A 27,485-nucleotide genomic window follows, 5' to 3' on the forward strand; every position below is an offset into this window, starting at 1 on the left:
GCTTTCATCTCTCTCGAAAGGGGCACTTAACAGTTAAGTCACTCGTGACCCGGGACAGGCTTTGAAGGCACGTTGCAAAAATCAAGTGATCTGTGCGAGCAACTGTTTCTGTTGTCTTTCAAAATTATCTTGGTTATTAGGCTGTTTGATTATATTCAGGAGGAGGCAGCGCCATATGTTATTTATTCTGCACACACCCATATGACTGTTTAAGAGCTTCTGGACGGTGCTATCATTCACTCTTCCGCCACACCGGTCAAGATAAGACACATATTTTAATGCAATGAATGGTGGGGATTAAATCCACATCCTTCTCTGCAGAAAATGCATTTCACCACTCAGTGACTTCAACGAGACAACGGCAATGTTAAAAACTAAATGGGAATTATATAGTTACGCAGCTTTTCCTGCACAGAGGACGTTATTTGTTATACGGTAGTTTGTTTATTTGTGTTTGTCAGCGGATAATACTTTTTTTTTTTTTACTGGTTTCATTTGATGTTTTGTAGATTTGGACAAGGTGGTTTTGAGGAAAATATTTACATTAGATTTTAGCAGCAATTGTTTATCTGCACATTGTTTGTCTCCTTCATTGACATATTTTGTCTTCAGTCCTTCGTTCTTCTCGTCTCAATATTGGATGTTTTTGTCCTCTCTTAATACCTTTCTTAATTTGCACAATTATAAATTGGTTTTCATGTAAATGATACCGTTTGTAATTTTTGCGGTTTAGACTCCTTTGTCTTTGCTGGACACAATGCAGCTCTGCTAGAGCGAGGATTACCTCTGCCAAGGCGGCCATTATGGAATCACAGGCGTTGGTTTGTTTGTCTGTCTATCTCTCTGTTAGCAAGATAACTCAAAAAGTTACAAATCTGATCGGGATGAAATTCAGCCGCGAGACAGAGATCCCCACCCTAGAAGGCTGTGTCAAATTCCATAAACATTGGTCAATAATCAACCGAGATATTGAGGAACAAATTTTGAAGCGCCATTGACGGCAACAATACGGAATAATTCAAAGTGATCCAGAATCCAGGATCTCTTCTGGATCGTCACTAAAATGTAATAATCTGCTCCTGGTAACATTCCGAACATTTCCTAAAGATTTCATCCAAATCCGCCCAGAACCTTTTGAGCAGACAGATGCCGGCAATTACATAACCCCCGCCTTCGCCTCGCCTCGGCGCAGGTAATTAGCAGTGACTTGAGGAGAGATGTATGTTGACGCTCATCCCTTCTGAAGACAGGCAGGTACGCTGCTCTGTGTTCTTAATAACACGGGGGGTGAGGAGCCGCTCAGCCAGCCGGCAGTTACGGCCTGCCAGCATATTACGAATGACATCACAGATCAGACTGCATTTGGCTCCAGTCAGCCTGCTCTCATTAGAGCAGACATCCTACAGGAGACCCTGCTGGTTTTACTCCGACTGCCCTTTAAAGTGTGGTCAAAGAGCAAGTGTAAAGGCCTCACAGACAACACTTTAAAGCTGTTATCAATATACCACTGCACAATCCTAGCATGCATCGATCGGGCTTTCATTTCACATTCTTGTGGATTTAAAAAAAAAAAAGGGTGGGTGCCCCTAAAACTAAAGATTCCTCCCTGGTAAATTAATTAGAGGAAATATAAATATTTTAGCTAATGTGTTTTAGTTGACTGGAGCCTTGCGATTCATATAGAGATGAGTTTCATTAGACTCTGGTTTCATTGAAGATTCAGTTATTTTATTATTCTATTTATTTTATGTTTACCACACTGCGTTCCTACTTGCTCTCATCTGCAATCTTATTTTAATCAGGACTTGCAGAAAACCTTCATTGCCAGCAGGATGCGAGTCTCTCGCGGCCTCTTGGCGCATGAATAGAGCCCGGAGCCTTAAATATTTCAATAAACATGTAGATTTTAATATTTCATGTGCAGTAGGATTGATATGAGCTGAAACATTAAGGGCGCTGTGTCCGTCTGTTCTGTACAGATTGCCTAACTTGTGCTGTGACCTCTTTAGCTGGGTGTAAAGCGGAACGGTGGAGAAACGACAGCAGGTTGTTTGTGTGCTCATACATCCTGGGAGGAGGAAAATGTGCTTAATAAGAATCGATTCTCTTTCCCAGGCCTTCTCCATTATCTCACCCCTATACTCCCACACCACTTCTCCCTCGCTCAATGCCGCTCTGACTTTTTCCCTCTCTCTCTCTCTCTCTCATTGGGGTGAACACGGAACAAAAACAATGCGTAGGATTTCAAAGGGCGAAGAAAGCATTCAAAAGTGTGGGATGTGGCCAAGTGAAAAACTCATGTCTTTGCAGGGTTTAAGAGTAGGAGGAGAGGGATTTATCTGATGCTCTACCACATCGTTGCCTTCCTGCAGAGGCAAATATACCGCAGTGTTGATGTACCTCAATGCAACACTGTACTCCTCGCGAGTGTACAAATCCCAAACTTAATTACTAAGACCAGAAATTGAAAATAACTTAATTATGAAGGTATTGTACCATGTACTTCTATATCAGATTAAATTTACCTTTCTCCTCCGATTCCTGACTTTTTTTTCATCCAGAATCTAGGCGGAGTGTGAGGAGAAAAAACAAAATAGCACAAAACGACGTTTTAGGTCCGTACCTGCAGTTAGAATTACAATATAATACTTGAAGTATAAAGTTCATTACTGTATTCATGAACATTTACAACACATAACTATTTAAGGTTTTGTCAGTAAAGTACCGTGTAATTATTGGATGATGTTATGTAAGCAATAATGCTACTCCTGATAATAAATACTAGTAAAAATAAAAATTAAAAATACTATGAATTACTAATATGATGCCACACCTTTGTCACTCCGTGACATTTTAACACTTTCAGGCAGAACAAAAGTGGTGACAACTTTTGTGTCAAACGTTTGAGCTTGTTCCAGCATGTCAAAATTAATTCCCCCCCACTTTCACCTTCCCATGATGCACTGCTGCTTACATATATGTTAACAGTAAATCTCTGTAAATAATACAATTCTCTCAAAGTGCTGAAATCATGCTTTATTTCTCCCAGAGTGCATTGTGGTTCACAGCACCTTCCTGTGTGACCCCAGAAAACTGCAGATTCAACTGTAAATCTATCTAGTTTTACAGTGTAGTGTCAGAATGTAAAGAATATCCCTAGACTGAATCAGTTTTCCCTTAACATCTCAATAAAGTTGGAGCCCTCGTCAAAATGGAAGTAATTGAGCCAGAGATTTCTTGACTTGTATTTCGTCTCCACACTTCCCAGATTGCAATGCTGAGTATCTTCCCTTAAATGCCTCCTGCCTGTAAACCCTCTAAATCATAATTTAGTTCCATGGCCAAATTTCTTAAAAGGTTTTTTTTTACTCCGAAGGAAAAATACCTCCTCTTTAAATGTGGATGTCAATTTTCATAGAACACAAAATACATATTTCTCTGATTAAAAAGGACAAGAGGCAAAGTTAATATTAAAACCTCTGTTTTATTGTTGCACTGTCACATATTCTAAATGTAACTGCAGCAATTGTAGAGCTTGTTGATCCTGAGGATGTCAATGTTGGACACACCTTCTTTCTGCCCAATGGCAACCGAAGGGTCCGGGATGGGAATTATGGATACTGCTCCAAACTTTCCAAAGGCCCTCCTATAGATTTGGACAATGTTGATGACACACGGCACAATGGTGAAATGAGTTTGTAAATTTCACTATAGCTGTAATGTTTTTGTTCTCTCTTACCTTCCATAATGCATAACAGAGGAATAGTCATATGGAGTGTTGAGATTATTAGTGTCCTGCTTTCGGAAGTTTATCCAATAATCTGTTGACATAAAAAAGATCAATAAATAAGAGACGGACTAACGTCAGTCGGAATCTCTGGCTCATGAACAAACGCTTTGAGTTTCTTACATTTATCGAGGTTTGCCCAAATAATTTTCACGTGCTTGTCACGGTCGCTTCGGGTCTGTTCGTGGTTGAAACCCAGAGCGTGCAGCAGTTCGTGCTGGATGATGCCGTTACGTACACAGCCAGCCCTTTGAAGTGACACTACCTGCTTGTCTCCAATATAACCAAGTGAAGAGGAACAGCTGTAATACAAAAGATAGAGATCACTAATATTAATTACCACTGCATGCATTGACAATTGATTCAATAATTAATTGCATTTATTTTACTAGCCACTGTATGCGTATATGTATTTATAATTACCTCTCTTTTGACATTATTAGAGTTTCTGGTTTGTTTGTTTGTTTTTGTTTTTATTTTTCTCTTCACTATGATCTGACTTTCTAACACAGACATGGGCAAACAAAGGCCCGGGGGCCATATACGGCCGGTTCGGCTTTATAATACGGCCCGCCGAACTTGTCCAAATAATATCATTAAATAAAATGTTATTATAAACCTCTTTCATTTTACCTTTTTCCCTGTAATGCTACCTATAAACGGCAAAATCCTTTTCTGTAATCGCTTTTACACGTCGTTTATATTAGTTCACACAAACACTCCATCCATCTGTTCCTGGCCCGGCCCCTCTGTCAAATTTTAGAACCCATTGTGGCCCGCGAGTAAAAAAAAGTTTGCCCACCCCTGTTCTAACAGCTCTTTCTTTCTCCTGAAGCTCTTGTTGTGAGCTAATTAAAAGCAACATGCATGTTGCAGTTATAACCTGTGTGCACGGATGGACACCTAAAGCCCCACTCTGCAGGAACAAGAAGTCAAAAATATGGTAATGACAGGACGGAGTCATTATCTTCCTATAAAATAAATTATTGTTAGTTTTGTATGTCTGTTATTTTTTTTTGTCTATTCGTATTACATTCCATTTTTTTCCATCTCTACTTGGTCGTTTTGTATCTGTCTACAATAATTCTGTGCCAGTTTCTACTGGCACAGAATTATTAAATTAAAGAACACACAACATAAAATATTCTAGAAACTCACAATAAAAATCGTGAAATGGAGAGCTGATATTCTGTCGGACTATTTTAGCATTATTCTTACTATATTTAAATGCAATGATGCTTTTGTGTGTTGCCATGGCACTGTTTGATGGCGGTTGATCTTATTCCAGCCCCCTGTCTCTTCAATGCTTGGTGTGCACCATCAGATAGATGTGTCAGTATCAGCTTTCACACTAGTGCAGTCTGACTTGTAAAGTGTCCAAAGTCCAAACCGGACAACAGTATTTTTTGCATTTGTGTATTTGTACGTCTGGTGCATAGATGACTCACCCATATCTTGGTTCGATGCTTATGTACGCCGTCTGATTCTTGCGTGGAATGAAGCGAATGCAGGTCTTGGATTCCAAGTCCTTAATCGCTTTCAGTATTTTTATCTTCTCCGTTTTATCTACAGTTAGAAAAGCACATCATCAGTAACAATGTCCATTCGCTGCGTGAAAGAGACACATGAACATACAGAATCCAGTTCCATTAATGTATGAATTCTTCGCAAAATTATATACCATATTTATTGCTCATAAGGAAAGGGATTTCCACATTCCCATTAGCGGACTTTGGCCACAGACAGCTATTCAAGTCATGATGGCACTTCATAGCATTCCTGACTCGTGAAATGACCAAGTCTCCTTCCAGCAAAAGATCAGGAGATCCTATTGGAAAATAAACATTTTAATCCACTTATCAGAATAGCTGGAAAATCAAAGAAGAAAAGCAGTTTCTGTAATTGAATTAAAATAATCACGATTGAATACTCACCATTATTCATCCTCAGTATAGTTGCGGTCATGTCCTCAGAGTCAGAGCCATCCCCTGAGCTCTCTAATCAGTGCAAGCAAAGCTGTAGTACTATTTTGTTCACACTGACAAAGTGATTTATCTCATATATTTTTTCTGATATAGTCATTTCTGTACTTACCGTTATCAGCGTCATGATCCTGGGGGGGAAAAATACTTTATTTTTGAAAGTCTTAACTTTTAATGCAACGATCTGGACTAAGACAAATATGAGAAGCTCCATTTGCTGTATATATATCACATGAACGCCATTACGCTGTTCTATATAATATGTCATGGGTAATTCCTTACATTGCTGGGATGAGCGTTGCAGAGGCCCAGAAGCAGCAGCAGCAGCAGAGAAGCCATCTTCCTGAAGTCCATCATTTCCTGACTGCACTGATAATCTGATTCCTGACTCGTCTCAATGAGGACTGATGCTGAAGTGCTGTCGGAGCTGTCTTTATATGCAGGTTGTCAGGGAGTGTATGTGTGCACAGATTACTGGTATGTGTTTAATGGCCCAGTCTTAGACACACAGCTGATGGGACTGCCACTATCCACCCAAGATTACTGTGGCCACACAGAATAATCTTATTTTAGGGGGATCTGTTAGCTCAAATAGCATCAGATGGCTTTTTTACCCAGCCGGGGGTCCACTCATGATGCCCGGGCCTGTCCAATCAACAACAGACGCATCCCTTGTGTCTGTCACTTCATATTATTTAAATCATATTTTTTTAGGGTTTTGTTTTTTTATTTGTGATTTATTTTTAATTGGGGGGGGGGGGGGTTGGCCTGATTTTCCGTCATTTCAAAAAGCAGCTGATGTTGCTATTAGCATGAGGACAAACATAATATCTGATCCAATGATCTGACAAACAAAACTTAACTTCAGTGTTATGGATACATGCAGCGTATATCTAAATGAAAGCCCTATTTCCCAATAAACTAACCAGTTGTTTTTAATTTACCGACCCCACCCCCCCCCCCCATGAATTTCACAATGACCTTTACACTTTACATTGTGTGTGGCCTATGGTACTACTGTGCAGTCCTGTTTAAAATTTGCTCTTTCAAATCATAATAATAATAGCTCAATTAGTGAGTCGCCTTAAAGTCCTGAATTCATTACTGAGGCGCTGCTGCTATTGCTGCATCAGTGATGATCTCTGCTGGAACGACCAAACCTAGGCCACCAGACTGTTAGAAACACAACACAGCCTTCTAAACACTGAAAATCCACAAATGGGTTGTTTAGAGAGCTGAGTATTCAGATTTATTGGAATGGCTCGCTAATACATCATCAGCTTCCAGGGGACTGTTTACAAGCGAAGAGGGATGCTGTCTGGCTTCATGGCACCATAAACAGTTTTAGGATCTGATTTTGCATGTCAAGGCCGGCAGCTTCAAGCTGAGATTCCCTCACTGCAACCTTTATATGATAGGACCCTCCACTGTACATCACAATAATGTGGCATTTATTACTGGGGAACAAAAATTACACTGTGTGTGTGTGTGTGCGTGTGTTTGTGTCTTTAAGAGAGATGAACTGCAGGTGGTGCAAGCCCAGTAAAACTCTATAGAGCTGTGCAATTTACAGGGTTTGCATCGTGCATTTTGCACATGGACGCCTGCATGTGCCTACGTGCTTGCATGCGTGCTTGGATGTGTGTGTTTCCTGCATGTCCAATTGAGGTGATCCGTGTGGCTGCACAGGTAATGCAATTTGTGTTTTAGAGGCACAGGCACAGCACTAGTCATGCTCAATGATGTATGACCCATCGATTCCATTGAGCTTCATTCCTAATGCCTCTCCGACTGCAGGGGGAGTAGATCTTATTCAATTGGATGTCAGTCCGGTGCAACCTGCAAAGATTTCTGAGTTCTCACCAAACATTTGCATTTAGTTAAGCAGTGGAGAAGCTTCAAAAAGGATTGCTGGACTGATAAATTAGAGTACATGGTGACAGTGTAATCTCAATTAAGCTTGTTCTACATGTTTCTCTTCTTCATGGGTTCAATGGACTTTAATGGAAACACAAAGGTTCATTGATGTTCAGCAGTAAAGGGAAGCATTTTCCTTCTGTAATTTAGCACAATTCTGATAGTCTAACATTGACAGTGAAAAGTAGTCACTCATCTAGATTTTTGTTTGTTTTTGATTTGAAAATGAAGAATGCTGATTCAATAAAAAAAACACTTTTTTCTTGCAGGCAAACAGCCAAAAAGGAAATGCAACACCATGCTGCCACCATAAGAACCTTTTAGAGGTAGAACTTACAGGATTGTGATGACACTGGCAGAGGGACTTTACAAAACAATGTCACATTATGATAATGTATATTTAAAATGTAATAAGTTCCCCTTGAATATCAAAAAATAATCCTACAAACTGAATTTTTAAACTATTGCATTAAAGCCGAAACAGTCACTTAATGACAAACCCAGGAGAAGGCACAGGGATTACTTCTCTCAGCTTTCTTGAAAGAAAGAGAGAAAGAAGGAGACAATAATGTGGTTGAGTCAATCAGCGTTTTTTTTCGTAATTATTCAAGCACTGTGTTTACCTCTGTCACCTTTGGAAATAAAATACTCATATGATCAATCAGTGTTCAAGATATCAGGCAGCAGCTGTTTCTGATCCAATATTTAAACTGGAAAAGCACCCGGAGAGCACAAACCCCCAGGAAGCAGTTCATTCCCCTCGCAATTGAATTTACACTGTAAATGGGGTTTTCAATGTTAAAATGTAATATTAATTTTCATCTAGATCCATGATGATGTTTTTCTGTAATCCTGCTAACAGACAGACAAACAAACAAACAGACGGAAAAATAAAGATCCTCTGGTTTTAACCTGACAACAACAATCATCACACTGATCTTTTTCTTTACAAAGCTCAAACCTTCATTTAATTTAAAATATGTTTGTTGTCCTTTGATAACATTGAAAGGTAGGAAGAACGTGGAGCAGATTGTTCCAACTAACACCCAACAACAGTGACGCAACCCCAGGTTAGCCATCCACTTGCTAGAGTACATCTTTGTCTTTTTGTCCACCACTCTACGTGGGCAGCCAAGGACAACATTCAATGAGCAATACCAATTTATGTAATGGACTGTTTAACAATGTGCTTAACATTTCGGATAGCTGCACTGATGTTCCGTTGTAAGTGCGTTCCAGGAAGTCCACTGCTGTGATAAGCATCCTGAGAAATGAAATGCATTAGCCTGCTCTGCTGCCTCTCTCTCATTCCCGTTCTGTCTCCTCCTGCAGTTTGTCGTCTTATCCAACACGGATGCTTGTCTTCCTCTCCCATTTTGCTCCACATCTGACTTCACGTCAACCTAACGATAAATTGTTGCGTGGGCTACGTTCATTATGGAGCAATTAATATAAATATTTGACGAATAAGGCAAATATTCTTCCTGCGGATTGCCTGATATAAGACTATTTCTTATATATTTGAACATGTGTGGGCAACGATCTGGTTTTTATGACATTAGTCACTCAAAGTAATATAATTATTTGTTTTCTCCCTATGAAAATGATCAGCCTGCCTGCCTCCCCCTATTCATACGACAGTTTACATCTTGCTTATATTAATTGACATTCAGACAAACGCACTCAATACAAACGCCAGATTAATTGGAGAGAATTGTGAATGTTGTAAGAGCCACACAAATAGTAAATTAAATCAGGTGTATTAATGTACCAATGCAATTGATTGAGCTGCAGTCTTGTTGCACAGCTCTTTCAGGGAATAATTCTGTTTGATGGATGAGATGTCAAGAGCTTTATGAAGTGGATTGGCAAGTCGTTCTATGAAATGTGTTGGAGCTGATAGAAATAAACGAGTGCAGAAAGAAGAAAGCAGTAAAAGTAGGAAGAATGATCTGCCGGGTTCTACAGTTCTACCGGTCAATAGTTCCAACTTCAAAGACACTTTCTTTTAGTAATAATCATTTCGGACTGTCATTTTGTATGTGTACTTTTTCAGATATGATTGACACCTCTTCCATTTCCCTTGCTAAAGTGCACATCAGAAACTGACTGTTGAATCATCTGCTTTTCCCACCCACGTCTCCCGCTTAACACCCCAAGAGCTGACGGAGAAGAGGCTTACTCACGTCTGACAACCGATATAAACCTCTCCTGTATAATTAAAATAACTTATCGAAAGATCTCAAATTAAAAATATGTGTTCCTCCGTGGAGAGATGAGTCTGTTTCCTGTAATTATTGCGATATGCCCTACGAACCTTCGTTATTGCACTGTGTTCTACATGTTTTATAGCAGAGGTCATGAGTTGAATAGCCATCGTAATTTGTTCGATTAATCTCCCAATGGCCCCGATACGTTCACTAAAGGTATGCCTTTGTCCAAATATCAGAGATACTATCAAGGTGTTGATTTCTTGTTGTGAATCTAGATGTATTTTCATCCGCTATCAATTGTGGTCACCCTGTGAGGGGTGCCTGAACCTGCTAAACATCAGTGCTGTCTCTACAAATGTATTATCTATCGACTGTTAGCCTGTAGCTCAAAGTGAACCATTTCATAGACCCTCTACGTCTGCAGATCTTGAAATAAGCCTCTTTGTGCATTGTGGAGGATGTTGGATTATAGGAAACACAATGTCCTCTGTTTGTAGTTGCTGACTGTGGTCACACACCGTTTACATTGGTCACACCTTGGCTAATGGGTGGTGGTGTAGATGCATGTTAAAGACATGGCTTTAGTTGACAGCTTGTTTTATCAATGAACATAGTGCAGAGGTCATTTGTGTTTGCCGTGCGAGCTGAGTAGTGGAGGTGTGGTGAGTCGTACTGTTGCGATATCCCCTAAAGGAGGCTTGATGCAGAGACAGAGGTTTACATCCGACTTAACAAAAAAAAAGGCAGTTGAAAAGACTTTGGATCTTCTGTTATCCTTGCTTGAAGTGGAAGTCTACCTAAAATATTGAAAAATATGACGGGTTACGTGGTTAATGTGTGATGACAAAACACGATGTGAACTCACCTGTCAAACCATTCAACCGCATCATTTAGGGGAATGATCTCTAATGCTTTCTTTTCTTATCTTTTCCCGTCTCTTAATCTTCTTTCCTCTGGCAATTCCATCAAACCATTATTTTATTGCCTCACAGACTATATGCACTGACTTACTTATGGTTTTCACCCAAATGAAGAAAATCCCCTAATGAGGCTCTTAAGAACTGCCGTTTTTCATATTCACCATTTCACTGAGCTGTCTTCAACATCCCATTGAATAAGCACCCTTCAGTGAGCAAGATGCAGTGGAAAAAATTAACATTCATTACAAAATGGAAAAAAAAAAAGCCTCAGACCCAAAATAATTTTCAAATGACTGCAACAGTTTGGGTTTGGTGATATTGCTCTAAGTGGATATAGTCAAATGGTTTTGATACTGGAGTGTCGCAGTGAAGCTAACTTAAATGGGCCCTTTTCCAGGCCTGTGCTGCTGATATATGGAGACCTGTAACCCTCATTTCCAGGAGCATTGCTCAGTGAGAGATCTCTAAAACCCATTTCCTGCCTGGCTTGAAATGATGAGGTGTTACAGGCTGCTGGCAGGGCTTAGCTACGCAGCTCCTTCCTCAAAAAGTTACAGTATGCATGGTACACACACACACACAGACAAATGGGCATTTTCCCCCTGGAGGTGTTATGTATAGCTGCGTGCTGCAAAAAAGCCAGCAGGCAGCACTGTCAGCCAGCCTGTGCCGTGGGCATTGATAGGACAATCAGTTTACGCTGGAGTCAGCACAACCAATCATCAGACAGGTCTTTGGCGGCAGGCGCCCAATCTTCAGAGGTTTGCCAGATACTGTATCCTCCATGAGCTTGCTGGCTCGCCACTAGCCAGCCATAAAGAAAGCTGCTGCCTGACGCTAGCCAATTGTGTGAGTGTTGGCGAGAGTTAGGCCTATCAACAGAGACCTGCTGCACAGTTACAGCCAATCTGGGCTTTATCCTTCCCTACAGATGTCTGATTAGTACTGTTTAGGGAAATCAAACTGCCACAACAGGCCTGTTATGCCAGTGTGGAGCGATGAATGGAGAGACTGGCTGACTGGGATAGGAAAAACCTGCAAAGGGTTACTTAGCTGATGCTCTGGCTGTCAAGCTGTGATGCTCTGTCAGGGAGCATTTGGCCATGCAGCATTGTTTATAGCTACATGAACTGCATTATTTATACCATGGGCTAACATGCACTGCTCAATTTCAGAGGAGTTTCAATTTTAAGATTTGAAGTTTTTCCTCACAAAAGCAATTAACAATTGTAATGAATTTTGAAAGCAAGAATAAGTCCCTTTGAGCTGTCTTGTGTCAGTGAAATGCTTCCATATTCGGGGATCCTGAGTATTTCATTCTTGTTTTCTTTTCTGGCTATAGGAAATCCAAAGTGTATTTATTTGTTCATGGTTTTGCTAAATAATATTATAAACTATAATTTATATATAGTACTAGTATATAGTACCAGAAAAACTGGTAAACTGTCCAGCATGTTATTTTATCTGATATTGTATATGAATTACATGAGCGTTGATAACAGGTTGGTCGTACACATGATCAAACATTAAGGAATCAGACAATCGAATGTAGTGGTGCTTTTTTCCCCTTTTTTAATATTAAACATGGACCTAAAATATTCATCACGCTTTGATTCCAAGTGGTTCTTTCCAGGCCAACAGATAAAATGATTAACTCAAAGCACCCAGAGAGCGCAGACCTTCGCCAAGCAGCTCATTCCCCTCCTAATTAGATTTACACCGTCCACATGATGATCTGGATCATCATCAAAAGGTTATAAATTATTCTTGGTATCTTTATACACCAACCATGAAAAGTAAAAGTGAATTGGAGCTGATTTTTAAGTGATTTTTTAATCCGTGAATGGGGTTTTCAATGTTGAAATGTAATATTTCTTCCTAACGTCATTCTGGATCGGATCCAGATGAAATTCGGTTGTGAGATAGAGACCCCCACCCTACGTCAAACTGCTCCAGAATCCAGGATCTCTTCGAGATCATCACCAAAATGTAATCATCCATTCCTGGTAACATTCCCAAAATCTCCTGAAAATGTCATCAAGATCCGTCGGTAAACTTTTGACTTATCTTGCTAAGGGAGGGACGGAAGGACAGTCGGCGATTACATAACCCCCGCCTCAGCGGAGGTAATTATCAGAGCAGAGAAAGAAAAACAGCAATTGTTCACATTTGTGAAGCTGGAAAAGGCAACAGTAACTTTGCCTGAATGATTGCTGATATGTGCTGATTTAAATCTATGTTTAAACACAACTTGCAATTTTATATTGAAGTGCAAGTAGTCTTTGTAGAATTTATCCAAAATCCTATAAATTTACAGCAAAACCCAAAAACAATGGATTTAAGTGGCTGCAACGACTCCTGCATGTTTCAGCACCACGGACAGAGACAGCACCAGCACAGCACTGTTTCAAGCAAAACACCAAATAGCCTCTCACAACAATTTTGCTTTGCAGCGAAACAGCTAGTATCACCTTATAAGCTTTTAGGTAATGCATCGGCTGGAACCAGACTTGTTTTTCTGTCGCTTCCTCAAGATGGTGTTCGTGGCTTAAAAGTTGCATGAACATAATAGATGCAGCTGCATGCATTCAAGCTCGATAACCCCTGCTGTGCTTCAGCACTCTGTGGAATGGCGAATCTGACCTCTAAATCGCCACACCAACATCTTCCACAATCTTCTCTCACTCCTCTCCTTCCATCTCAGCAGGGCATCACACACGTGTGCGGTTATGTTTTTCTTTTTAAATAGCACATCTGAGCCTTTTTCTGCTCTTGCGGTTAATGAAATATTTCTTCTCAAGCCAACCCAAATGATGCCGGTAAGATTCAGTATGTCCCCCCTTGTGCCACAAAAAGACCACCTGACATGTCCCTCTTGATCCAGATAATGGCTGTCTGTCTTTTTCTGTTGAGCTGAACAAATATGCTGCCGTGTTTCCTGCGATGCTGCAGCGTCTGCACCGTATGGATGTCTGTGTTTTCCAGGCCACCGTACATACTTTGATAGATGAGGTGTGCTGATAGTGGGAAGCCGGATCTATACAGAGTCTCATTTACAATAACAGCGTAGGCTGAGGAGTGCATGCGAGTGCATTACGCTGTGTAATCAATACGCCCTGACAAGCCCTGATGTAATAATATGCATGTGCTGTTGGAAAACCATTTCAAGGCCTTACACACATGGGTGACCCCGTGGATGAGTTGCTTCTCAATTATACAGGAGGAACGGTTAGGTGTTTTATAAGCTTTACGGGTTCGAAAATGTGAGGCATGGGGGGAAGCAAAGAAAATAATAGAATTTATTGTGTGTCGCCTCTGGCAATCGACCATGTTTATCCATTCTCAAAGTAAGAATCCATTGAATTCACACTGATATAACCAATGCTTGGATTCTGCGTCGCTTGAACAGACACGGCCAATGCTCCTCCCCATTACTCAATTTCAAAATATAATATGGGTGGGCCTGCTGTCTGTGTTATGAAAGGGGAAATATTATATCAATCAAGTTCACTATATATAGGGCTGTATGATTTTATAATAGCATAATCAGAACCTTATAATAGATTTTGCTTGAGTGATGCATTATTTTACTCTCAATTATATCTACATTTATCGGTATTGTTATTCAATGGTTTGATCACATTGCAATGGCAAATTATAGCAAGTTACAGAAACAGCAACTCCATGAAGAGGCTTTAGGAGTTCCTGGATTCAGTGCCACCTGAGACCTTCCTGTGTGCATCCTGGGCTACTTCCTCCCACAGTCCAAAGTCAAGATGAGAGTGGGAATAAATGGCTGTTTGTTTCCGTATGTCGGTGACCTGTACCTTATATTTCACCAAATGCATGCAAAATGAGCTCTGACCTCTATTGTTCCTGGAAACTGTCAGTGGTGCTAGATAGACGGTTGATGGATGGAACCCCAACATTTTAGTAAAGGCTGAGTCCCTTTGCTGTCATAAACCTTGTTTCCAGCAGCAGCAGCAGCAGGCGGCTAATTTAATTAAGAAAAGTCTAATTAAATGTTGCCCTTTGAGCAGCAAATAGCAGGAGACAAATCTAGTAGCTACATAGTGGAAATGCTGAAGAAGTTAGTGACTGAAAAGAGAAGTATATCCCTGAGGATTAGGTGCAGAGTTTGACGTATTTGTGCTGTGATACTGCCCCTATAGTTGCCAATAAGTCTTTACACAATATATTTGTCAATTCTAATTCAAGGGTGAATGTGGAGACAAATGTTATCTAACGTCTGCAACCTTAGAAATAAATATATAACTTATGTTAGTGAGCCCCTGATACCCAAATCTGTTTTTAATGTCACCTCATATATATTGTATCCTTTCATTCAGCGGAGTTGGAGCACCAGAGAACTGGTAGGATAGGGTTAATGGCCCTGAGTGTTTAGTCTGAGGACATTAAGCTCAATGCAACAAAAAGCCCCAACTGTTTTTCTGCATCCATTTGTTTGTCAAATTTAGAGTCTATTTATTTTTGTCAGGAACCCTCTCTATCACCCAGGTGTTCCAAACTGTGGCAACAAGCCTGCTAGGGGGTAAAACTGTCTCCATATCCCCCCGCTACGGCTAAGGAACGCTAGCACTGTACTGGGAGCTGCTCAGTCAGCACACAGCAACGTACTGTGCACCTGAATGCAACTTGACATACACACAAATGTAATGCAAATGTGGAGAGAACACTGAACTAGCAGTCTAACATGCACAATGCTGAGCCGACCTTTTGTTCTCCCCCCATCTCCCCCATGTCCCACCTTTCCTCCCACCACTTTGTGCCTCTGTAGACGGGGAAATAATGTCACTGTTATGGAAATGAGATAATGAAATGAAGAAAGAGCGGTTCATCAAAGATTTCTGCTCCTAGCTCGTGGCATCTCCAGGCCCTTCTTTAACCTTACAGCAATCTTGCAGCTGTGTGCATGTGAATTTAATTTAGTGTATGCATGTGACTGCAGATGGTTGGGCAGGTTGAGGAGTGCGGGGGGGTGGGGGGGTTGTAACACTACAGTCTGACGTGCACACTAATACAAATATAATATCTCAATATGCAGCTCAGAGTTTTATATGCATGTTGCTCAACATCAGCGCCAAGGCCATTTAATTACGACAGCATGCAGATCAAATAAACACGATTTCAGAATAATTCTTCATTAAATTAACTGAAAAAATCTAATCAATATGTAGCAGTGGTTTTCCCCTGCACTCTTTTGTGCTTGTCACATCACGGCGACTGGCAGATGTGCCTCTTATGTCAATGCCAATTCTTCAACTGGTCTAATCAACGTCTACATGTGCCACCAGCAGAATCTTTTTTTGTTCTGTTCACAGCTCCCAAATGGCTTCTCCTTGGCAGTTCAAAATAGCACATGAGCACTCACTCCTGTAAGGTCTTTCACCCCAAGGGGATAGGTAGGGTAGTTTAGATAAGTAATTGATTAATCGGCCTTCAGCATGTTCACATGACGTTTGGATGAGACTTTAAAGAATGTCGAAGGACATATCTGATAATAAATAAAAGTTGCAGGACCTTGTTAATTTGCACTGCATCTCCTGAAACAGAACTCTGTATTTTCAAAGGCGTTTCTAAACTCTGTGTGATATGGAACTGACTGTTGCTGCGGAAAGCAAGCTTGAATTACTTTTATATGGGTTCTGCACAAAACACCATAGAGCAGCGTTGTTCATTGAAATACACCACAGGCACAGAAGAATTTCCATTTGTCAGAGTTATTTGACAGTTCTAATAACACATATTGTTTTATTTGATGCGAAATACAGCGTAGCGGTCCGAATAAATTAAATCAAACTCTTAACCAGATTCCTGAGTCCACCCCTTTAACTGGATCCATTTCAGAACTGTCACGTGATCAAAGCTCTTTCCAGCCCTATCCAAAATTATATAAAGTTAGCTTCATTTGAGATAATTACAATATTAAAGGGCTGCTTTCTCAATAATGAAAGGCAACAAAACTGTGGTAAAAATATCATCAACATTAAACAAAGAAGGCTTATTTGCCCAGCATACCTTTTTATTGACCAGTTTACAAGTACGTGTTTAGTGCACTGACTGAAAAAGTTATATTTTAATTACGCCATAACATTTCCAGTTAATCAGACGGAATCCTATTCCTGATGATAAACTCGTATGGGATGCAGTTAAGTCATTTAGGGATAGAACTAGCTTTGCCTTTCCTGCTATAATGTTAAATGAACTGTACTTGCAGCACCTTTCTTGTCTGACCGGCCACTGAGAACCCTTTACAGCACAAGCCATACATTTATGGCGGGCAAGGCAGTTCACCAACAGCTCACCAAGAGCCATAACCATTCACACAAACATTCAACGCTGTTGTTAGCAATTTGGGATCCATTATCTTGCTCAAGGATGTGTAGGCTGCAGTGGCTGGGGATCGACCCACTGACCTTCTGATAAGTGGTCTAATGCATCCCCCCCATATCCCCTCTACCAGTTTAACTTTACACATCTGGAAGTTTCAGCATTCGTGTCTCATCCATCCTCACCAATCTGTTCACTTTGAGTATTTACTGTCAACTAAACATCAAGTGATTTTTATCAAGACTAAACAGCTAATTATGCTCTAATGAGCGTGACTTCAGCTCATGCTTTGGGCCAAGCAATCTAACAGAGCCAGACTTTGCTATACAATTATATAAATATGCAACTGTGAGAACAATATGTTCATTGTTAATGTTTAAGTGATGTTTATTTGCTTTTGTCCCTGCAAGCTTATTGCTGTCTGCACAAAGTCCGAGTGTACACATGTATATGTGAATATATAGGCATTGCGGTCGCAGCTACGGCACTTTGAAATAATTAACCGGGGGTATTTCCCTACTTTGCTGCAGGAACGATCGGTTGCTGCAGAGATACTGCCTCATTGGGGTAAATGGCATTAATCCTTCGTCACTCTGGGACCCTGGGGTCTTGTTTCTCAGCCTTTTTCTTTATTTTATATCCCCCCCCCCCCCCCCCCCCCCCCAAGTCACAGCCTTGCAAGAAGCTCCTTTATGCCAAGCCTATTTCTCAAACCCTTATCTGCCCCTATGGAATTTATCTCCAGTGTATTAATCTCCAAATATGGAAAGGGAAATAATGAAGGGTAAAAGCAAGAATAATCCAATGAGACATTTTGAGTAGCCAGTTAACAACGGCTAACAGGCTGAATGAGACGAACAACATGGTCGGTGAAAGGGAAGGATAAGCGGTTAGCACGCGGCTAAGAGTACACGCTGGCTGAGACTCCCAATGCAGCGTAAGGGAGGAGTGTCGCCTCGCTCATTAGCATCAGCGTATAGAAGTAGAAGTCAGTCTGCTGCCGGTGCTGAGTCTGTTGAGAGGGGCCCACACAGGAAGCTGCCCCTGCAACGTCAAAATGTGTACTCCTTTTCCTCGTCATATCCCGTATTTGTGCACTTTAAACAATCTCATCCCAGCCTCTTCACTTCTCATGTCTGCTGGAGAAGACCACATGCCTAATAGATGCTAGTATTGTCAGGGGTTGTAAAATGCTACTGGGATTTAGCTCTTTCTGGTGGTTTGTTGGGATGGGGACATATTTTACTGCCCTCACTGTCTCACAAGGAACAAATAATGGTAAAGCAAAAGGCCGCTGACGTAGCTGCAGCTGTGGACAGGTAGTTTGGAATAGTACTGTGCTGACCGTACACCACTGCGTGCTTGTGCTGCTGAGTAGGGATTGTAATTTTCAGGCATCACTGTGTCTCCATTACCATGTAATGGCATTAGGATTATGTGCTGTACTGTGTTCAATGGCTTCTGTTCCGAATGAGAGTCCCACCTCTTTAAACATGGATGTCCAGCACATACGGTCTAATGACAGCTGAGATAATTTTTGCTCAATATTTAAATTTGGTGAATTATATTAGTCATTTTAACGAGTCAAGTATAAAATGATATTGTGGAATAGTGTTAAATATTGCTCACTCATTTTAGAACATATTATTTTTCCTCCTCATTAGTTGAAACAGTATATATAAAATGGCCCCGTATAATGAGACCCTCCTGGCATGTAATTACATAGTATTGAAAGTTAATTGTGAAGTTTTCCTGTACAAAGGACATTTAGAGGATAAGGAGTGGGTGAGAGGATTGCTTGATTTGTTGCCTGCCATCAATTCCTCAGAGCTGGTCATCAACTTGATGCTGCAATTTAAATTATTGAAGCTCACACGAGCTAATTTGTTTCGGCTGTAAATTGAGGATCACTTGAAAATCAAAGTGAAGCAAAACTAACTGGTTGCTGTCATAACTACCTAATATTTTTACATATAATTATTATTTGTCAGGATGTGTGATTTAGGCCAATGTGATACTACTGTTCTATTTTTTATTTTAATACCAATTTGAAAAAGAAAACACTGAAAACATGAACTAATTAGTGTTCCCTATTGGAGAAATGTATTTGTTATTATGCTGAAGATTAAAAAAAAAAAAAAAAAAGGTAGAAGCTAAGCCATCTGCTTCCACTGTGGACAGCGTTTGTGAACAGCTTATGTATTACATATGAATAAACTAACAAAAATCAGTTTTGAATCTTAAAAACCACATGTTCAAGCACCTCCGGTCTGATGTGTGCAGTGCAAATATGTCTATGGCTGCGCTAAGTGAGGCGACCCCTTATCAATACACCAGCTGTCGTGCTAAACTACTCATTCCTTCAGAAATGACCAGAATGCTAACAATTGCTGCGCTTTTTGTCTCTCTTTCGGTCTCCAGCCCCTCCGACTGTGCGAATTATACACTCAGGGCATGCCTGTAATGTGGAGGAGGAGAGGCACATGGAGAGAGTCTACACCATCAGAGAAGGGGAGACCCTGGAGCTCGCCTGCCTTGTAATGGGACACCCTCGACCTCAGGTAAGGACGTTTCGTCCCACCTTAACTGACAAGAAAACCTTTATTTTTATTGTCTTTTCCAATTTCATTGCTCATATAAGTTTTTTTTTCTCAGACTGCCTTAGTTTCATTTCATGGCACACCACAAATTTCTGTGCTAAATCTCTCAAAATTTTGATGATTGAATTATTGATGGTTGAGGATGAACCTGAGTGCTGATAGTGAAAGCCGCCGAGAATGCCGTGAAAGGCAGCTGAAACATCTGGCAAAGTAAACCGTAGCAAGCAAGAATCAGGCCACAGTTTGAAGACTCTGGGTCATGTGAATGCACTCGGGTCCTCGCCTTATGAAAAAGCTTTTGTTTTTTTCACCCACCCCTTGCTATGATCTAAACTAATTAAGAAAACAATCCTCCACTCTTTCTGGAGAAAATTAGCTTTTTATTTGGTCTTTTTTACCTTCTGCATGTTGTTTTTCTCATGAATAATATAAGCTGATTTAAAAAGGAAGAATGTCCCATTTACTTCCAAAGGCAAAATATGAACTAACTTTATCTGTGAGGGTAAAAAATGTCGCCTCCGTCACAAACTACCTGACCATCACTTTTTATTCCAGTATTAATCAGGGCAGAATTTGAACACACAAACCTTTTGGGCACTTATTGAATGTTGGTTCCAATGTGCTTCCGAGATTCACGATATTCTATTTCTGGGCGAGACTGAGCTCATTTACATTAATATAATTCCCCGTTTGATCGATGGACAGAGCCATTAGTTTGTACTCCTCTGCGCTCCCAAGCAAACACTCTTATTGATTTTTGTGTTTGGTTTGAAAAGGTGAGGCCTCTTAAATTAGCGAGCGGTTCAGACGCACTGTTCATCTCCTCCGGTTGTCAGGAGGGGCAACTTTACACTCATCATCTCTGTCTTTCTTTTTAATTAGAATTTCTGAAGACTTGAACAGAGGGAGGGGAGGACAGCGGGATGAGGAGAGTGGGAGATCAAAAGCCCAGCATGGCTGTGGCAGGAAAGGCAGGATGCTCCTTTGAAACCAAATCATTATGAAGCTCCCAGAGATCACCTGGCCCAGCCGCTCCCTGCCGGGTCTCGATGGACTTTGGGATGTCCCCATTGACGTCTTTGGACCAGGGGGCTGCACGCTCCTTCCGATTGATTTCGACATTTCCTTCTGAGGTTATCCGGGGTGGCCGTAGATCCGAGTCTGGCTTTGTGAAGCGGGCGTGCTACCTCACAAAGTTATATTATTAAATACAGCAATGACAGCTCGTCTTTTCATTTGAATGAAATATTAATTCTCAGAACAAAGTCGGAATCTTTCTTCACTCAAAATTAATTTTAATTCGAGATCCTTCATCTTTCAGCAACATATGTGTGGAAAAACTTAATCAGTATTCTTTGCAAAGGTGTCTTACCCATTCCCTCTTGTGCCGTTCTGATAAAGGGCAGTGACATTTGCTTTCATCATTTGGATGCATGAGATGAGGTCAGTATGATTTTGTGCAACTTCTCAAATGTAGGACCAGCATAGTGCAGTGAAGCTTCGGTTCAGTTTTCAAAAATATTATTTTTATTTTTTGCTTCATTGCTGTTGAATCTGATTTGAGAGTGTAAAAATAAAAAAGAAAGAACAGAAAATTGTTCTTCTACTGACGGAAAACAGAAAAATAGCCAGTAGGTAATGTTCCAGCTTTCAGGAATGAATCATAGTCTAGGCTTTGCTCTCTTATTGGTTCACTTTCATGACTGAGAGGCCATGAAAGCTGTCTGCAGGAAAATTGGCCTGAGCTCCGAAACAGAAAGTTGAAGAACCTGTGTTTAATGCACCCACTCAAACCGAACCACATAACACGTGTTTACAGCTAAAGAAAAGAAAAGGCCACACGTGATGAGCAGCGCTGGATAATGAGGATCTGCAGAAGGCATTTGAGCCACTTGTCAACTGGGAAAGGGAAATACGTTTATCTTTCTATCGTGACTGAAACGACGCTCCTCATCTGCGCCTCAATATCACAGAGGCCCGAGTTATGCCACTTGATCACTGGAAAGGGCCTCAGTTAGTTCTGCATTAGCAAATCACCCAAAAACAAAGATTCACCATTACTGCCCTGATTTGAGTCTCACTCCTTGATTTTGAGATGCATTTGACGTTCATGATATTACATACTGTAGGCAGGGGGGGGTTATCAAGTTCAACATCAGCACCACTACCCTTAAACTCTTCATCTGTCTATCACTGTGGACACTTTTTCTTTTGCATGGACGGCCCTCAGATTTTTCAACTGATGGACTCTCTGGATTCTTTCCAAACGGGCAGCAGCAGCTCCCTCACAGGAGGCCTCTCAGTCAGCCCTGTGCACGTCCATCCACCCTCCTCACAGAAACAACAAAGACATTCTCATTATGAAAACACACATCCAACTTTGCAACAACAACAAAACACACACACACGCGCACACACTACAGAGGCAACATGTATCTTGCCTTCACATTTAATTGTCAGATAAATATATGTTCCTGTCAGTCAGCAGCAGGCTGTATACAATTTACCCTGAGCCTCGTAGGTTTGGCCTTTCAAGTTGTTACTATATGGACTGAGCGTGAAGACTGTTGGCATCAACAGGATGCATTCTCTTACACATAAAATGCCGGAGGGAACTGCAAAAGTAAGTGAAAACATGATTATTTGAGGAGAAGGTGCAGTGGAGAAAAACAAGGGAAATGGAAACAAGAAATAAATAAGAACACACACACACATTTACCGAGTCGCTGACCTGAACAGAGTTTTGGTAGGGTTGGGTTTCCCCAGGGAATAGCAGGGAAATTATGTTAATAAAGTGAGAAACAGCAGGCTATTTGGGAGACTGTTCCAGTGATTGTTATCCTGATGTGAATATGTCATCAATGGGGCATAAGCTGACACTGGCTAAATGAAAGCGGGATGCCCAGGACAGGAGTACAGCTGAGATTAGTCCAGTGATAAGAAGTTGAATTGTCGAGATATTTTACATCTGTAACAGTTAATCCCCAAGAATTAACATATTTTCTTGACATTTTATGCATTACGGAATCATAGACTTAATCTATAAAGTAATCAACAATAAAGAATACGTTAATCCCTGCCTCCATTAATAGAAACACTCGCTACCTTCATCTTTATCGCTCCATGACTGCAGCAGAGCACCACATTGGTGCATGAGCAGCTTTTTGTGTTCGTATTTTCATGGCCACTGTTTTCTGGCTTTGTTGATTGTGTTTGATGCAATGAATAGACATCAAAGAGGCCTGGATGATAAAGCCATCTGCCCCCGTCTCCCCTCTCCTGGCCTCTATCCATCATGTCCACACTGCTTTGTTTGAGTACCCGGCCCCAATAGCCAGCAACACCACATTGCAAACACCTTTTTTTTTTTTCGTTTCAATAATAGGTTGAGCAGATTCAACTCACAGCACCACGGGTCAGCGAGAACAAATAAGATGACCTTAAGCCCTGGAACATTTAGCTTTATACAGACCAACTGGAGTATGTGATCTGTTCTGGATGCTCCCATGACAGTTAGCACACCGTGCTGGTGTCTTTAGCAGATGGTGCTGAACATGATTTAGCCTTGCATGTTTTTCCCTTTGTTTGCTATATAGACTTCATCATCAATTTTCAGTCATTTTCACTCAGTTGTCATTTACTCTCTCCATTTGATATTTGTCTTCGTAGTGTATTCTGAGTTTTATTCTGTATGAAATACTGAATAAAACACTTGCTTTGACGTGTTTCACATCCAGTATTTCCCAAGGACAGAACACTGTCATATAGAACTGTGTAGCCACCACAGTCACAACTTGTGATTTGGACCCCCTGTTGCTTCTTCTGATGACTTGATTGTCATGCTCAGCCACACTTGTCTGCGCCACGGAGCGACACAGAACTGCCAGCGATGCCTAAAAGAAAAAAAAAGATGGCAGGCAATTAGAATCCAGTCTGGAGGGAGGAAGAGGGAATCGTCACAGCGAAACACTGCAGGAGATTCACCCAGGACGCGTGCTCCGGCATATGATCCCTGCATAACAAACAGACACTCTGCGCATTTTAATTAGCTCTTGCCGTGCTATCGCAGCATGTGTGGTCTCAAACGCTGCTGGGATTTTCAGTTGGATGCTAATCTCGACGAGCTCTGACTTTCGTGCACGTGAGCAAATGCTGATCGTTCCATTTAGAGGTCTGATTTTTTTTATGGTGTTTTTTTTATCGTGTTGACATTGCTTTACACTGCGGAAATAAGGGGTGTCGTGTTTTTCTGTATTTTATTTTTTTCTCGAAAATAAAATTCAAAATACCTTTTGTATGTAATTGTGTGAATTTAAACATGATAGATTGCATGATTATGATACATGCACAACATTACAAGGGGCAGACAAGAATGATACCTGTGTGCCATGAAACAGTGGCAGGGTACATACCAGTGTATGCTTTCAGGCGCATCATACATGTCAGTGGAGGAATAAAAAGAGAGCTTCACAAATTCTGCCAGGCTGTTCCTGCAGCTTGGAGGAGCAATTATCACATTGCTCAAATTTGCAAACTCCTCTCACACCAAGAGTATTTGCATTGGGCTGGGGAGAATGAAGAGGGTCAAACGGTTTTCTCCAGGCATAATTCAGGACTGCCCCCGGTGGGCAGAGGTGCTCAAATGGAAAAAGTCAAAGGAGTCAGGGAATGAAAATAGCTTGAGGGTGCTTGAAATGTTGAAAGCTCAACTGTAAGACGTGGTCTGCTGCTCTTCTGAAACAAACGGAAGCACTTTCTTCTTGAAAATATTAAGTGTTATTTGAATGCCCACGTCATAGTGTCATTTTAACAGTGTACTTTTTTGATGCTGCACTTTCTTAAAACTCAAAGCTTGCACAAAAGCAAAGGGGAATGACTGAAGGTATAAGCCGGAAGAATATTGCATTCTGCTGAGGTTTGCCAAAAGCCAGCTTGCTTTGTATTTGCATGAGAAGATCCAGAGTGAGGAATTCAAAAACTTTTCTCCATCAAATTTCTAATCAACTTATTTCAGGACCTGTTTTGCTGAACTCACAATGTTCCCAAATGTTAATGTAGGGCCCTGGATATAGGGCATTGGAATTGATCACTTGCTGAGTTTGGGCTTCTTCATCGAGAATTTCCTCTCAGTGCCTCTTGATGCGTTTGAAACCAGCTGAATGAAGGCTTGTCTTTGCAGCGTGTTCATTTATAGGCATGTATTTTTAATGTAGTATATTGATTTAAGGGCTATAGGAGAGAAATATGGCCGAACTGCAGACTTGTCTCTTTTTGAAAGGCCGAAGATGGTGAAAGGGAGTCTTTCAGCATTTAGTTAATTTATTTTTGCCACCCCAAGCAAGAAAGAAAATCTAAAACTCCTCTGATAAAGTTTAGCTGCATGTGAATTCCTGTCATCCTCTATCCCCAAGCGCCACAGAAGTCAGTGGAAAAGGCCACCATTATCAGGCTTTGGACCACCGTCCGATTAATTTATTTTCTCCAATCTGTTTGAAAAATGACCAGACTTTAAGCTGCCGTCACCTGTGGCTGGAGTTTTCACAGGTTGAGGCCTGCAGCTAAAGCAATGCAGTGACAATCTACCGAGATAGCACCCAGTCCCCGTCTCTCCTTGTCCCTGTTCCATATGATCGCTCTAAATTAGGATGTTATCAGCAACCACGACGATGCCACACCTCACGGCGTGAAGATATTGGAATGTAAGTCGCAGCCTCCCAGCCTAGACCGAGACATGTGATGTGCTGAAAGCGAAGCCAAGTCCATCTGTGGTTTACTTAAGACAAGGAACTGAATGGGGCTTCATGTTGTCCCCGTTTCATGGCCTCCAGGACAGAAATGTCACAGGACTGTTCAGGTTATGCTTTAATGAGCACATGAGAGGGAGATGATAAAGAGTCTATCCCAATCTCATGATGGAAAGTAACACCATTTCACCTTTCATGACACCTCATGCCATGGGCTAACTGTGTTTCATCAGTCAGTGAAAGGGGCTCATGGCGACGACGCCACAGAGAGTGAATTTACAAAGATATTCTTATCTACAGTATCTGCTCTTTTTTACTTGCAATAATAGGGGATGCGTTCCTGGGACATGCAACATATTCAGAATCATGTTGTAAAGACAGGATCGCACAGCAAACATTCACGCAATTAACAATTTGTTTCTGCAAAACAGAACAGACATAGAAGACAAGCCTTTATTTCCAATTGTGCTAACATACGTTGATTCATTCCTGCTTCGTTATCTTTCGTGTAGCCCTGCAATGAGCTGGCGTCTCGTCTGGGGTGTACCTTGCTCGTAGTCAGCCGGGATAGACTTCAGCAACATCCGTGACCCACAAGGCGGATGTGGTTGCAGAGGAGACGGTTGCGGTCGTCTTATCCACAATAAAATGCTTGAATGGAATTGAATTACTAAATAAACAACAGTCAAATAACAAACCTGCAAATTCTGGTCAAATATAAAAACATTGGGCGATTGGCAAAGCTTACAATAAATGTAAAAAAATGAAAACATATTTCTCACTTGTAAGACAACCCAAATGCAATAACTAGAGACTTTTCTATGTTGCCTTCATGAAGCGCATTAAGTCTCATACCTTTCTTGATTGTCTTTTTTTAGTGGTTCAAATGTATCTTTGGACTTGATCTGACTGATTGTCTCAGTAATGGTGTCGTATTGTGAAGTCGCCGACGGTTTAGAGTGTATAGAAGGAACATTTTACACCTAACTATGCCATGTTGTGAAGACCTTCCGTCTGCATTTTCAGATGTTTCTCTTTTCCAACACACCTGATTCAATGATCAGCTCTCATCAAGCGCTGCAGATGTCTCATAATGACCCATTCATTTTAATGAGGTGCGAGACTGAGAAACACCCCATTAGACATTTAAAAACACATGCTGCTGACAACCACGATCAACTAAAATCACTTCTCTGGGTGGCTCATTATCAAAACCAGACATTCAATAGCTCGAAACTCTCTAGCTCTCCCTCTCTCCCTTTCTCACACACACATCCACCTTGTTTATGCAAACGACAGAAAACACTTGAAACCACATTGGAAGTCATTTCTTTTTTCTTTCCTTTGTTTTTGTCCAGATCCGATGGACCAAGACAGCCGGTAGTGTGTCGGACCGTTTCCAGGACTCCAGTGTGTTCAACGAAACGTTGCACATTGCAAAAATCCTACGGACGCAAGGAGGTCGCTACTACTGCAAGGCTGAAAACGGCCTTGGAACGCCTGCCATCAAATCCATCAGGGTGGACGTCTACTGTAAGTGTGCCACACGTGACTTAACACTGGAGATAATGGAGCACAGATATATCTTCATCAGATTTTGTTTAAGTTTTCAAATTCACTTACGACTCTTCCCAATATTTTTTTTTCTATTTTTGACGCCCTTTCTTTGTGGAATTACCTTTTTTTTTGTTTCGTGTTTCTTTCTAAATTGTATAGACTTTACGAATACCATTCTCTTTATCATTCAAATCATGTAACATGTCTATTAACGATTTAAATATTGTGCAGCTGCTCGCAAAGTTAGCTTTTCAATTGAAACGTATGCATGAATTTGCAAACTATGCTTTGGCCAATCAAAATTATTTGAAAAGTACTTACCGGTATGTGAAATGAAAGAAGTACTGCATATTATTTTTTACATTTACCGGAAATCGTTTAAATATCTTAAACACAGACAACTCTGTTAAGACA

At 40.9% G+C, this 27,485-nt stretch overlaps 2 protein-coding genes across 2 annotated transcripts in view; one reads left to right on the top strand and one right to left on the bottom strand.

The window, feature by feature from the left end:
- Positions 1 to 27,485, top strand: part of LOC137913712 (MAM domain-containing glycosylphosphatidylinositol anchor protein 2-like) — a gene marked incomplete at its 3' end in the record, with an annotated part of 116,564 nt that overhangs the window by 22,302 nt on the left and 66,777 nt on the right. The window contains exons 2-3 of the mRNA XM_068757343.1: positions 19,592 to 19,731; positions 26,873 to 27,047. Of these exons, the coding sequence (XP_068613444.1) occupies positions 19,592 to 19,731; positions 26,873 to 27,047 (315 nt within the window). The remainder of the gene's footprint in view (positions 1 to 19,591; positions 19,732 to 26,872; positions 27,048 to 27,485) is intronic.
- Positions 3,508 to 6,123, bottom strand: LOC137913719 (low choriolytic enzyme-like). The gene is made up of 8 exons (XM_068757351.1): positions 6,052 to 6,123; positions 5,882 to 5,900; positions 5,722 to 5,784; positions 5,469 to 5,615; positions 5,236 to 5,353; positions 3,911 to 4,089; positions 3,740 to 3,821; positions 3,508 to 3,646 (listed from the first exon to the last, which is right to left on the bottom strand). Exons 1-8 carry the CDS (start codon positions 6,121 to 6,123, stop codon positions 3,508 to 3,510), a joined length of 819 nt encoding a protein of 272 aa, XP_068613452.1.

The sequence above is a fragment of the Brachionichthys hirsutus genome, unplaced genomic scaffold (genome assembly GCF_040956055.1).
Source record: "Brachionichthys hirsutus isolate HB-005 unplaced genomic scaffold, CSIRO-AGI_Bhir_v1 contig_330, whole genome shotgun sequence".
NCBI classification, from domain to species: domain Eukaryota; kingdom Metazoa; phylum Chordata; class Actinopteri; order Lophiiformes; family Brachionichthyidae; genus Brachionichthys; species Brachionichthys hirsutus.

Excerpts from the sequence above, each read along its gene's own strand:
- LOC137913719 (XM_068757351.1), bottom strand. The coding sequence starts at position 6,123 with ATGGACTTCAGGAAGATGGCTTCTCTGCTGCTGCTGCTGCTTCTGGGC. Across the intron at positions 5,616-5,721 it reads TATACTGAGGATGAATAATG|GATCTCCTGATCTTTTGCTG; the intron begins GTGAGTATTCAA and ends ATTTTCCAATAG. Across the intron at positions 3,822-3,910 it reads TTGGGCAAACCTCGATAAAT|ATTATTGGATAAACTTCCGA; the intron begins GTAAGAAACTCA and ends TTATGTCAACAG.